This window comes from Mustelus asterias, chromosome 11 (genome assembly GCF_964213995.1).
Source record: "Mustelus asterias chromosome 11, sMusAst1.hap1.1, whole genome shotgun sequence".
In the NCBI taxonomy this organism is placed as follows: domain Eukaryota; kingdom Metazoa; phylum Chordata; class Chondrichthyes; order Carcharhiniformes; family Triakidae; genus Mustelus; species Mustelus asterias.
Genome location: NC_135811.1, coordinates 78,180,999 through 78,194,403, shown reverse-complemented (window position 1 = coordinate 78,194,403; position 13,405 = coordinate 78,180,999). Strand labels below are relative to the sequence as shown.

Here is a 13,405-nt window from a genome sequence, read left to right as displayed (position 1 = left end):
CATCAGCAATGTGATGTAGTGCTATCAAATGGCAATTAAAGAGAACAAAGAACAAAGAACACTACAGCACAGGAAACAGGCCCTTCGGCCCTCCAAGCCTGTGCCACTCTTTGGTCCAACCAGACCATTCGTTTGTATCCCTCCATTCCCAGACTGCTCATGTGACTATCCAGGTAAGTCTTAAACGATGCCAGCGTGTCTGCCTCCACCACCCTACTTGCAGCGCATTCCAGACCCCCACCACTCTCTGTGTAAAAAACGTCCCTCTGATATCTGAGTTATACCTCGCCCCTCTCACCTTGAGCCCGTGACCCCTCGTGATCGTCACCTCCGACCTGGGAAAAAGCTTCCCACTGTTCACCCTATCTATACCCTTCATAATTTTGTACACCTCTATTAGGTCTCCCCTCATTCTCCGTCTTTCCTTATTACTCAGCAATAATCTGCTCACTGACGCTCAGTTTGGGTTCCACCAGGGCCACTCAGCACCTGACCTCATTATAGCCTTAGTCCAAACATACACAAAAGAGCTAAACTCTAGAGGTGAGTTGAGAGTGACTACCCTCAACATCAAGGCAGCATTTGACCAAGTGTGGCAATAAGGAGCCCTAGCAAAACTGGAATCAATGGGAATCAAGGGAAAAACTCTCCACTGGCTGGAGTTAAATCTAGCACAAAGAAAGATGGTTGTGGTGGTTAGAGGTCAATCATCTCAGTCCCAGGATATCACTGCAGAAGGTCCTCAGGGTAATGTTCTTGATCCCAACATCTGCAACTGCTTCATCAGTGACCTTTCTTCCATCATAAGGTCAGAAGCAAGGATGTTTGCTGATAATTGCACAGTGTTCAGCATCATTCACAACTCCTCAGATATTCAAGTTGTCCATGCCTATATGAACAAGGCATGGACAACATTCAGGCTGGGCTGTTAAATGGCAAGTAACATTTGTGCCTCACAAGTGCCTGGCAATGGCCATCTATCTCTAACAAGAGAGAATCCCATCACCTCCTCTTGACATTCAATGGCATTACCATCACTGAATCCCCTCACTATCAACATCTTGGGGGTTACATTGATCATAAACTAAACTGGACTAGACATATAAATACTGTGGCTGCTAGAGCAGGGTGGAGACTGGGAATTCTGAGGAGAGTAACTCACCTCCTGACTCCACAAAGCCGGTCCACTGTCCACAAGGCACAAATCAGGGGTGTGATAGAATATTGTCCACTTGTTTGGATGAGTGCAGCTCCAACAACACTGAAGAAGCTCAACAATATCTAGGGCAAAGCAGCTCGCTTGATTGGAACTCCAACCCACCACCTTCAATATCCATTCTCTCCACCATCGATACACAGGCAGTGCACAGTGCACCATCGACATGATGCACTGCAACAACTCACCTCGGTTCCTTCGACAGCACCTTCCAAACCTGAGACCTCTACCTCATATAGGACAAGGGTAGCAGACACATGGGAACACCACCACCTGGAAGTTTCCGTCCAAACCACTCAACACCTGACTTGGAAATATACCGCCGTTCCTTCACTGTCGCCGGGTCAAAATCCTAGAGTTCCATCTCTAACAGCACTGTGGGTGTACTTACACCACATGGACTGCTGCAGTTCAAGATGGCAGCTCACCAGCACAATCTCAAGGACAATTTGGGATGGACAATAATGTTGGCCCAACGAGCGATGCCCACATCCCAAGAAAGAATAAAGAAAAATGTTGCAATACAGTTTCTCCATATTCCAGTGACCAACCCAGTGAGTGTAAGGATTAGTGCTTCTCTTTTATGGTTGAAAGTTTATTTTATGAAAAAAACCCACCAAGCCCATGTAGTCTGCTCCAACCACAGTCCCTTTATGATTATTCAATCATGACATTTCTTCCTACTACTACCTCTTTACTCTCTAAGGAATGTGAAGACTCTATTCTTCTCCTGGGGAGAAAAGTGTTATCAATCCCTGATTTCAACGGCATCTATTCATCCACTTTCCTTCTGGAGTGTTGATTGACTCAGTCAAGTATCTTCACTGGAAGTGAAGCTAGACCTATATTCCCGTGTTTAAATCTCTCCAATCAGGTTTCCGCCCTTGCCACAGCACAGAAACAGCCCAAATCAATTTCAGAAGTATCACCTTCTCTGACAATGGTGCACCAACTCTTTACATTCTCCTTGGCCTCTTTGACATGGATGGCCATATTATCATTCTCCAATGCCTTTCCTCTGTTGTCCAGCTGAGTGGGACTGCCCTCTCTTTGTTCCACTCTTACTTACTATATTGTAGCCATGATTATTTCTGCACTGTTGCCCTGGGGAACTGTATGTGTGTACCTGGACTGCAGTGCGAGCAGGGGGCTTACCTTCACCTTCTCAAGGATAATTAGGGATATGCATTAAGTGCTGGCCATGCCAATGATGTCCAAAACCCATGGACAAATGAAAGAAAAAATTACATGGGCCAGGATTTTCCGGCCGAACCTCCATCTGGAGGGAGGGGCTAGAGAATTTTGGCCAGTGGGTGAGATACCAGTCTTCACTTTTGGCTGGACGCCTAGTACAGCGCCAAAGCAGTGCCCACAAGGGGCACTTGAGAGCGAAACAAGTGAGCTGCGAGGAGCCAAACTGGTCAAATGTCTCAAAGCAGCTCACTAGATTGAGGCCTCAAGACAGAGTCAGGACAGTCGGCTGGAAGGTCATTTAGGAGTGGGGGCTGGGTTGGTGTTGGCTATAACACAGAGGGTGTGTATTCTGGGACATCAATGCTCCAGATTAATTTTGTGTAGCCCTGTTCCTCCAGGGGTCACAGGGGTAATTCAACATTTACCTTTACCGGGGTCATTTTGACTCCATTGTACTGTGGAATTGGCCAGTTCCAACCTGAAAGTGCAATCGGGGTCTGAATTATATCGTGAGACCCTGATTTCTAGAGTAAAGATGTGGAGATGCCGGCGTTGGACTGGGGTAAGCACAGTAAGAAGTCTCACAACACCAGGTTAAAGTCCAACAGGTTTATTTGGCAGCACTAGCTTTCGGAGCCTCAAACTCCTTCTGCAGGTGAGTGAGGACTGTGTTCACAAACAGGGCATGTAAAGACACAAACACAATTTACACAAATTAACAAGATGGCCTGGTACAGTGCAGTGTACCTGAACAGGCGCCGGAGTGTGGCGGCTGGGGGATTTTCACAGTAACTTCACTGCAGTGTTAATGTAAGCCTACTTGTGACACTAATAAATAAACTTCAAACATTTTGAGGCAATTACTAGCCTGCTAACACCAGGCGAAGAGCATCAACCCCACTGGAGAGAAGTGTTCAGGAATAAACTGAACAATTAGTATGTGAAGATGTGTTCCCTTATTACAGTGCCTTGAATTAATGGGCTACTGGATATGGTGGTTTGATTAAAAACTAGCTCCACATGCAGTATGAGTATGGACTTGTTTTTTAAATTATTTACATGTTTTAAATTTCTCTTCATGTTAGGCTGTGACAATCGAGAAACAAAGATTGGCATTTATGTCACACCTTTTGAGACTCAGGATGTCCCAAAGCACTTTGCAGCCAAATACTTCCGCAGTGCAGTCACTATAGTAATGTGGGGAATGCTACATCCAATTTTGCACAGCCAACGTTTCACAAATGGCAGGAGACAATGATTAGATAATCTGCTTTTAATGATATTGGTTAAGGGGTAAACATTGACCAGGACATGTGGGGGAACTCTTCGCTGAATGAGTGCCATGGGATCGATTGCATCCTGAGTAGAAGGAAGATGGGGCTTCTGACAGTGTGGCACCCCCTCAGTACTGCACTGGAGTGTCAGCCCAGAGTATGTGCAAATCAGATGCGAAAGCGTTGCCCACTGAGTCACAGCTGACAACGGACGTTTAAAACAACTTGATAGCTATGCTAAAATAGCACAGACGGGAATTTACCTCAAATGTGTGAAACAGCATGCTAAAAACAGCCCACAGAGGAAATTAAACCCAATTAATCCCCTTTATGTTAAAAGGACATTCTCCGTAAACTTGTGTACAGGATAGAGATTTATGGATTAAAGCAGGTGGTCGTGTCATATATCGGTCATATCATCCCCTGGCCTTTCTCTTGACAGAGATGCTGGGTCAAGCAGCACTTTACACAGTGCATTCCCAGCATCAGCTGTTGTTTCACTCGTCCGGTGCTTAATATTTAAACAATGACCCAGTGATCGACATGGCTTGACGTTTTCCCGGCCCAACAATGCAATTGTTATGGCTGGAATTGAAAAGTAACGGAAGGCAACTTACCCAGCGTCTGAGCCATTCCCACACAGCAGAGCATCAGCTGCACCCGGGACAAAGTAATGGTTTGCTTGACATTGAAAAGAAACACACAAAAACTTTTAGCATCCTTGAGTCACGCCGACTTAAAAATATAAACAAAAACTGTTGCGACTGTGACATTGAGGCCCGCGGAGAATTAACTCCCAGTTATTAGTATTTCTCCTTTAGCTCCATGCATTTACCATGCCAAACTTTAACTTTACTGGAATCTACTGTTAACCAACTAATTTATCGTCACATTTAACTGGAGGTTGTTCTTGAAGGTGTAGATTTGGGAATTTGGTGACCCAGTGGGTTATCCTTTAAGCCTTAGGACCAGGTCTTACTCCTCTCTGGGAAAAGAAATTGGATGATTGGAACGTTGATCAGAATTTTATAGACACCAATCGGCAGGTTTGAAGCTAGAACACCTGTAAGAATTTCCCAGGTCCCCTTCAACCTGTTCAGGGTTTTACAGGGGTTGAGAGGAGTGAGGGTGTGGGAGGTTGTTATGCAGGTGAGGCCTCCCACCAACTCCCAGCTGAGTCTCTTAAGTGGATGATTAATTAATTTTGAGGCTGGTAGGAGATTGGCACATTTGGAGTTGGTGGGGGAAAGGGGGGTGGGATGTTGGCCCAGCAGGTTACCCTGCTTAGGCCTTGACTGGGGACATGGGGTGGCAAAAATCCCTCAAGGGTCATCTTTCCATATCGCGTACTTCCCGACCAACGCCAGGTCTATGCCTGTGGGTGCTCCCCCACCCTCTGGCCTCTCCATTCAAGAGCCCCTCCATCCTTCTCCCCACTTTGCCCCCTTCCCCAAGACCTCACCTCCCCGCAGTTATCTGGTCCTGGACTCCAAGACTTAGACTGGGATTTTCCAGTCCCGCAGTGGCGGGACCCACCGCAGGGGGTCCAGTGGACCAGCCAAAACTCCATTGACTTTCAGCGGGGACTTGAAAGCCCAGCAGGTGGCGGGACTGGAAAATCTCGGCCTTAGAATCTGGACACCGCTTGCCATCAGAATCTTCCCAGGTGAGGGGTGGAAATCCCACCTCCAGCCAATTAACACTCCTCAGTCCATTAAAGGGTCACAATGACACCTGCCGACTCTTCGGGTCCAAGAGTGATTAATGTCAACAAGCGGTGGCCAAAACGTCACGGTTGAGGCTGGAGTGGGGGGCGTAGGGAGGGGGATTGGAGTGTGGGCAAGCATGGGGATGTGCAGGGATGTTGTCCCCAATTCCGACACACACAAAAGATCCCTTTATAAAAGGCTATGGAAAAAGATTACAAAGAAAAGTTAATGATAGTTGAGGATAACTTAAAGGGGCTCACAGTAATGAGTAGATTTTAGATGAAAGAAAGTAACTTTCTTGCTGGCAAGTGGGATTAGGTGGGCAGGTCAGGGCCTTTCGTGGGTCGGTGGAGAACGATGGGCCAAAGAGCCTCTTCTGCACTGTAGTGTTCTGTGATTTTGTAATTGGGTCTAGCCTTCACAATGGCAAAGGCGTAGCTTGTGATTGTGACAACTGTAGCACAAAGTTCCCTTATTTTTATACATTTAACAGTCCAAACATTTATGAAATCAAGTAAAGAACGTGTTTTGAATGAAGATATATTGAACCAGAATACAGGTAAATGACATAAACTGTACCTTTATTGTTAATATAGGCAAACATGTCGAACTTTCTGGTGTAATTACTGACCAGGGTGTCGTTGTCCATCCCTGAGCCACTCTCTATGAAGGTGCTATTGTATAGCAGTTCTTCCGGTGGCCATATCACACATTTGTGTTTCAAATTTCCCATAAACAGCTGAAGACCAACAAGTGCAAATACACTTAAACAGAAAACCGTCAGAATCATCACATCTGATAATTTCTTTACTGACTGGATCAGAGCTCCGACAATGGTTTTTAGCCCTAGTGAACAGAAAAACAGGTTGCAGGTTAAAATAAATCCTGAGCCTATTCGAGATTTAAAGGTTGGTTAATGTTTCAATAGTTGCAGCAGTAACCAATAACCTCCTCACTTAAAATTCAATAGGAATTGCTTTGATTTGGAACAAGTTAGACTGAAAAGAAGCAGTTTTAATTTATGTTCTTCACAATTTTGAAGAGGCCAATTCTATTCTATTCTATTCCATTCTATTTCACTCTATTCCATTTTATTCTATCCTCCTCGTTTCTCCAGTTCTTGAGGCATTGACTTAGCTAGGGACTGTCACAACCCAATACTGTGTGCAGGAACATCCATTGCTACCCTCAGTAAATCGTTTATCATTAGTAAGATAAAACCCCGGTAATCAAGGAAATTGGATACCGCAGTTGTTAGATCCTGGCCTTTCATCCCTGAATTTTAAATCTATATGGTTTCTAAATCTATACATATGTAAATATCCTGTAAAATGAATTTGGTCTCAATCCACTTCTTGGTGGGTTTAAAAAAGATAGCGAACCCTTCAGAACCTCAGAACATCTCAAAGTACTTTGCAGTCATTAACGTGTAGTCGCTGCTGTAATGTAGGAACTGCACAATCTAAAATTGTTTGTATTTGACACACTAATTGGCAATCTCACAAAGGGAGATCACAGAATGGTTGATCTGGGACAGGGAGTTACTTTCACAAATAGCCTTCCTCAGGCTAGGTCTGAGACATGTTTTTGGAGCAGAAGGGGCAAAGCTTTACCCTGGCAGCTATCAGTGAGCTATATTTAAAGGGAGTGATTGATGTTGACGTCATTGTCACCGTCAGTCCCTTGAACTAAGGATGACGCTGACCGGTGATTAGTTTGTTCTCAGCTGGTTCAACAGGCCAATCCCAGACCCCAAATCTTTTGGCAGAGAGCCCAAGAGTTGCCCCCAAGGACACTGGGGTTTTCTTCCACTTCTCTGAAGCAGAGTTTATACAGTCACATTCCAGTCCAAAGATGTGCAGGTTAGGTTGATTGGCCATGCTAAATTGACCCTTAATGTCAGGGGGATTAGCAGGGTGAATACATGGGGATAGGGGCTGGGTGGGATTGTGGTCGGTGCAGACTCGATGGGCAGAATGGCCTCCTTCTGCACTGTAGGATTCTATGATAATTGCATTGCGACTTGTTGGATGGGGCATCACCACATGATAATGGTTTGCGGTAGGTTCTCCCACACACCAACGTCAATTTGTTCTCTTTTCGGTGAGGTCCTCAGAGAGTCCGTGAAATGTTTTCTCTGTCCTCCTTGAGGTTGGGTGCAATCCTTAATTTGTGAAAAGGGGATCCGCTTCAGGTTATTTGGCATATGGAAGCACTGTCCAGACCGTCGGAGATGATTTCACATGATCACGGTTGCGATGCTGAAGGAATTGGCTTTGGTGAGGATGATGGCGTTCATTCGCAGGACTTTGACTATCACTGCTGGTGTAAATCCTTCAGCACCTGCAGGTGTCTTTAACAGGTGAGCCAAGTCTCACTGCCATATAGAAGGGTAGTGACAACAAGAGCATTGTAGGCTAAAGTTTTTGTCCTCTTATGTACGTTTCTATTGTTGAAGAGATAGTTGCACAGTTTTTGGAAGCTGTGCTGGCTGATTCTATGCTGGATCTCCTCTTTAATGGTCGCCTTTTGTGAAAAGTAGATGCCGACCTAAGGAAAGTATTCAATGACTTCTAAAATCTCCCCATCAATAGCGATAGCTGTACATGTAGGTGCTTGTCCAACGCAGGGCTGGTGGAGGACTTTGGGATGGCTGATGTCGGGTGAGACACCAACACTTTTGTATATGGAGTTGAAGAGTTAGGGGCTGGGCACCTGTAGGGTGAGCCACAGGTGTCGGCAGATTTTTAAGTTGTGGAATATGCCGGAGGATCATCTTAGTTTAGGTTCCAGTCTGTTGATGCTGACAGAGAGTGCTGAGACAGCAAGAATTCGATCTCTCAGCAGTAGCATCTCCCACCTTGATCAGGTCATATAAAAAAAAACCCTACTTAATTGTTTTTCCTAGAACTATCATTCAGAATACTGAAGGCATACTTATAAATGTTTACAATGATTGAAAATCTTCAAAGAAAATTGCATGAACTTTGGCCTTGTAGTATTATGGCTGGACAATTAATCCAGAAACTTAGCTAATGTCTGAAGACCCGGGTTCAAATCCTACCACAGCAGATGGTGGAATTTGATTAAAAAAGTCAATTCAAAAATATATCTGGAATTAACCATTGTCGATTGTTGGAAAACCTCATCTGATTCACTACTGTCCTTTAGGGAAGGAAATCTGCCATCCTTACCTGGTCTGGCCTACATGTGACAGCAATGTGGTTGACTCTCAACTGGTCTCTGGAATGGCCTAGCAAGCTACTCAGTTGTATCACCAAGGGCAATGAGGGATGGGCAATAAATGCTGGCCAGCCAGTGACGCCCATGTCCCACGAATGAATTGAAATGAATTACTGCTCTTTCCCATTTCTCTGTGAAGAAGAGGTATGTATTTTCCACTGTAAGGCATCCAAATAGCTACATTCTTCTTGTTAAGCAGATTTAGGATCTCAGTGAGCCCCGGTGAATTATTTATTTTCGGATATGATCAGGCTCCAACCACCTGACAAATTGGACTATTAATTAACAATCAAAGTGCTTTACAATTTAAAGAAAAAGAGGACAATTTGAAGTGACAGCTGGTTCTGCAGCACCTACCTGGAATAACTGTGATGGTTTTCAGAGCTCGGAGAACTCGAAATGTTCTTAAAGCAGAGACATTGCCCAAATCCACAAATTCAGTGACGTATCTGTTCGATGACAATAGCACAGAAAGCAGCAGGGTTTAGTCACGCACTGTTGATACCAAGAACTTAATATTTTTAAACAATATTTAATTGACCATTATGTGATAATTGTGAGAGAGTAGAGACCCAAACCTTCCTTTTCTACTCAACAGTACGCTAATAGCAAGCTAAATTCAATTGTGATACTGCAATAAGGTAACACTGGCATTTAGAGGGGGTGAAACCATGTTGTGTGATATCCCACCATGATAGCTGGTTTAATTAGAATTAATAATAATCTGGAATTGTGAAGTCAGTCGCAGTAATGGTGACTATGAAACCATTGTCAATTGTTGTAAAAACCCATCTGGTTCACTAACGTCCTTTAGGGAAAGAAATCTGCCATCCTTACCTGGTCTGGCCTACATGTGGCAGCAGAGCTGCAACAATGTGGTTAACTCTTAAAGTTTTAAAGTTTAATTATTAGGGTCACAAGTAGGCTTACATTAACATTGCAATGAAATTACTGTGAAAGTCCTCTAGTTGCCACACTCTGGTGCCTATTCGGGTACACTGAGGGAGAATTTAGCACAGCCAATGCACCTAGCCAGCACATCTTTTGGACTGTGTGAGGAAACCCACGCAGACACGGGGAGGACGTGCAAACCCCACACAGACAGTGACCCAAGCTGGGAATCAAACCTGTATCCCTGGCACTGTGAGGCAGCAGTGCTAACTGCAATTGTGTAGCCAGCCACTCAGTTCAAGGGTAGTTACAGACGGGCAACAAATGCTAACTTTGCCAGTGATGCCCACATTCCATGAAAGAATTAAAAAATAGTAGTTGTATTAAAACACTGAAAAGTAATTTGTTTGTCCACTATTGCGATGGAATTTCTAACCCAGATATGCTAATTGTTTAAAAAAGTGGACGGAGGAATTTCTCACGAATGATGCAAGGGAACTAGATTATGCACAGAAAGGGAATTGAAAGCCGCTGAGCTGTTTTGAAGTTGCCTGCAGCTGTGACCACAAGCTCCCCCTGTCAGTGGGAGGGATTGCCTGCAGCTGTGACCACAAGCTCCCCCTGTCAGTGGGAGGGGTTGCCTGCAGCTGTGACCACAAGCTCCCCCTGTCAGCGGGAGGGGTCACCATTTCAGTAATGGGGGGGAGCGGGACCTGTCTGTGAACACGGACATTGGGCCGTCCAGAGATGCCTGAATTTACATCTATCAGGTGGATGAATTCCAAGTGACAGGCGCTGCCAGCGCGAAACATTTAAATTCCCGCTGGCTTGGGCACTTAGTGCCAATTCGGGTCAATTGCAGCCGATAATCCATCTGCCAAGATTTTGCCCATTCATTTAACCTGTCTGTATCCCTCTGTAGATTCTTGAGGCATAAATTTGTATCTGCAACCGCCAAGAGCGTGAACGCCAACGCGGGCGGAAAATCGCCCGAGAATCGGAAAACCCGATTCTCGTGGAATGACCTCACTTTCTGATTTTCCCCACCCCTCGCGGCTGAAGTAACGAGGTTCCTGTCTTATACATTTTAATAAATTTGAATATGATTAGCAGGATGAGCAGGCGACCCTGCCGCTCACCGCGCCCCCCCCCCCCCCCCCCCCCCGCTACATTTAGAATTCCCCCTTACAACTGCTTTTGAGAAACATAAAGCAGTCAAAGGGAACCCACCAGCTCCAGTAGCCCCCAGAGGTAGAGGGCCCTGGCACTGTCAGGGTGGCGCAGCCCTGGTGCCAGGGAGCAGCACCAGGGACAAACACTCTTGAGTGCTCCATTGTGTGTGGGGGGGGGGTTGCCCTGGTGCCTGTGGGGGTAAGGGGGGGGCAGTTTCCTGTATCCTTTGTGGGGGGGTAATGCATTTTTTAAAGTATGAATCATGGCACCCTTTAAAAAGGTGCTCCGATCTCTGTGGGGCCAGCGTTGCCTGCTCTATCAGGCCCAGCCCTGCCACCACGATGGTGAATACCATGTCCCCAGGTTTTGTGTCCACAAAGTGCACTTGGCTGTGCAGCTGGAGAGCTGCATGGTGGTTTTCTTGCCTCAGCCAGCACTCCATGCACTGAGAGGAAAATTCCACCCCATGTGTTGGGTGGCACGGTGGCACAGTGATTAGCACTGCTGCCTCACAGCGCCAGGGACCCGGGTTCGATTCCCAGCTTGGGTCACTGACTGTGCGGAGTCTGCACATTCTCCGCGTGTCTGCGTGGGTTTCCTCCGGGTGCTCCGGTTTCCTCCCACAGTCTGAAAGATGTGCTGGCTAGGGTACGTTGACCCGAACAGGCACCGGATTGAGGCGACTAGGGGAATTTCACAGTCACCTCATTACTGTGTTAATGTAAGCCTTACTTTTGGCACTAATAAATAAACTTTACTTTTTACTTTACCCTCACCGCTCGCCTTCCCACCTATTTTTGCATTGTGCAAAAGCTGGGATGGTGACAGGGACATTGGCTGCACGGTACGATTCTGTGAGCACGGCTATGTGGCTTGGGTGGAGTAGCTCTCCCAATTTTGGTACAACATCCCACACATTAGTGTGGAGGACTTTGCCGCATTGATTGGGCAACTCTGCCATCTCCAGTGCCGAGGTCAAGGTGGGTGTTGATCCAATTTTATTCTCATTAGATTTTTAAATTTTTTTCAAACAACTAAGTGATTTGTTAGTCCACTGCAGAGGGCAATGAAGAGTTAACTGCATTGCTGTGGATCTAAGGGCATGAAAGGATCACGTAATACAAGATTTGTAGATATGTTTGTAAGATATAGCGAGTTTCAGATTCCAACCACTCTCTGAGTAAAGAAGTTCCTCCTGAATTTCTTTTTTGGATTTATTGATGATATTCATGGTCCCGAGTATTGGATTTCCCAACACATGGAAGTATTTTCTGTTCAGGTTACATTTCAAGGTGTTTTGTGAATAAATAATGGAATCTTGCGCTCGTCAGGCCTAGAAGAGGACAGGATATGTGTTTCCAGATGTGACTGGATGGCAATTGTGATTTCCCATTGGCTGACCAAGTAACTGGCAGCTGCAGGGGTTGGCGGGGAGAGGGCAGGTGTCGAGAGAAGTGGGAATAAGGGTGGGCACTGGCAGCGAGCTTCCTGAAGGCTGACAGCCGCTATGGACCTGCCTCAGGGAGCTGCAGCACTATATGAATGAAATAAGCTCAAAGAACTGCTGCTAACTGCGTCTGCAGTGCAAATTCAAGCAGAGCTCATAGGATCTCATCTCTCAAACATCTTCTCTTATTTTATATCACCCCAGACGTTTTATCCCACTCTGGAATGTGTTTGTTGCGAAAATGTGAAGACTGCCTGGTCGATAGGCCTGTCCGCCAACTGTAAAAATGGACAAGTCACCTAAAATCACCACCAATTGCACCCTTACCGAGCTTAAATCTCACTTAATTGTTGGCGGTTGCACTTCAGACTCCTGTGTGTGACCACTGACTGTAATGTCATGTGCAAGCGCGACAACAATGATCTTCTCCAATTCACCTCCAAACCCTGTGTCCTGGGCCTCGGCTCCTCCCTCTACGACTAGATCCTGAACTTCCTAACCCACAGATGGCAATCAGTAAGGATAGGCGACAACACCTCCTCCACGATCAACCTCAACATTGGTGCCCCACAAGGCTGTGTTTTCAGCCCCCTACTTTACTCCTTATACACCTATGACTGTGTGGCCAAATTCTCCTCCAACCTGATTTTCAAGTTTGCTGATGACACCACCGCAGTGGGTCGGATCTCAAACAATGACAAGATGGAGGACAGGAATGAGATAGAGAAGCTGGTGAACTGGTGCGATGACAATAATCTCTCCCTCAATGTCAACAAAACAAAGGGGATAGTCATCGACTTCAGGAAGCGTAGTGGGGGACATGTCCCTGCCTACATCAATGGGGACGAAGTAGAAATGGTTGAGAGCTTCACGTTTTTAGATGTCCAGATCACCAACAATCTGTCCAGGTCCCTCTATGCTGACACTATAGTTAAGAAAGCCCACCAATGCTTCTCCTTTCTCAGAGGACTAAGGAAATTTGGTGTGCCCACTACGACTCTCACCAATTTTTATAGATTCACCATAGAAAGCATTCCTTCTGGTTGTATCACAGCTTGGTATGGCTCCTGCTCTATCCAAGGCCGCAAGAAACTATGAAGAGTCGTGAACGACGGTTAAAGTCCAACAGGTCCATCACTCAAACCAGCCTCCCACCCATTGACTCTGTCTATACTTCCTGCTGCCTCGGAAAAGCAGCCAGCATAATTAAGGACCCCACGCACCCCAAACATTCTCTCTTCCACCTTCTTCCGTCAGG

At 45.9% G+C, this 13,405-nt stretch overlaps 1 protein-coding gene across 1 annotated transcript in view; it reads right to left on the bottom strand.

The window, feature by feature from the left end:
* Positions 1–13,405, bottom strand: part of LOC144500609 (sodium channel protein type 4 subunit alpha-like) — a 204,459-nt gene that overhangs the window by 100,283 nt on the left and 90,771 nt on the right. Inside the window, exons 7-9 of the mRNA XM_078223811.1 lie at positions 8,994–9,085; positions 5,973–6,239; positions 4,302–4,365 (exon numbers count right to left, since the gene is read on the bottom strand). Of these exons, the coding sequence (XP_078079937.1) occupies positions 4,302–4,365; positions 5,973–6,239; positions 8,994–9,085 (423 nt within the window). The remainder of the gene's footprint in view (positions 1–4,301; positions 4,366–5,972; positions 6,240–8,993; positions 9,086–13,405) is intronic.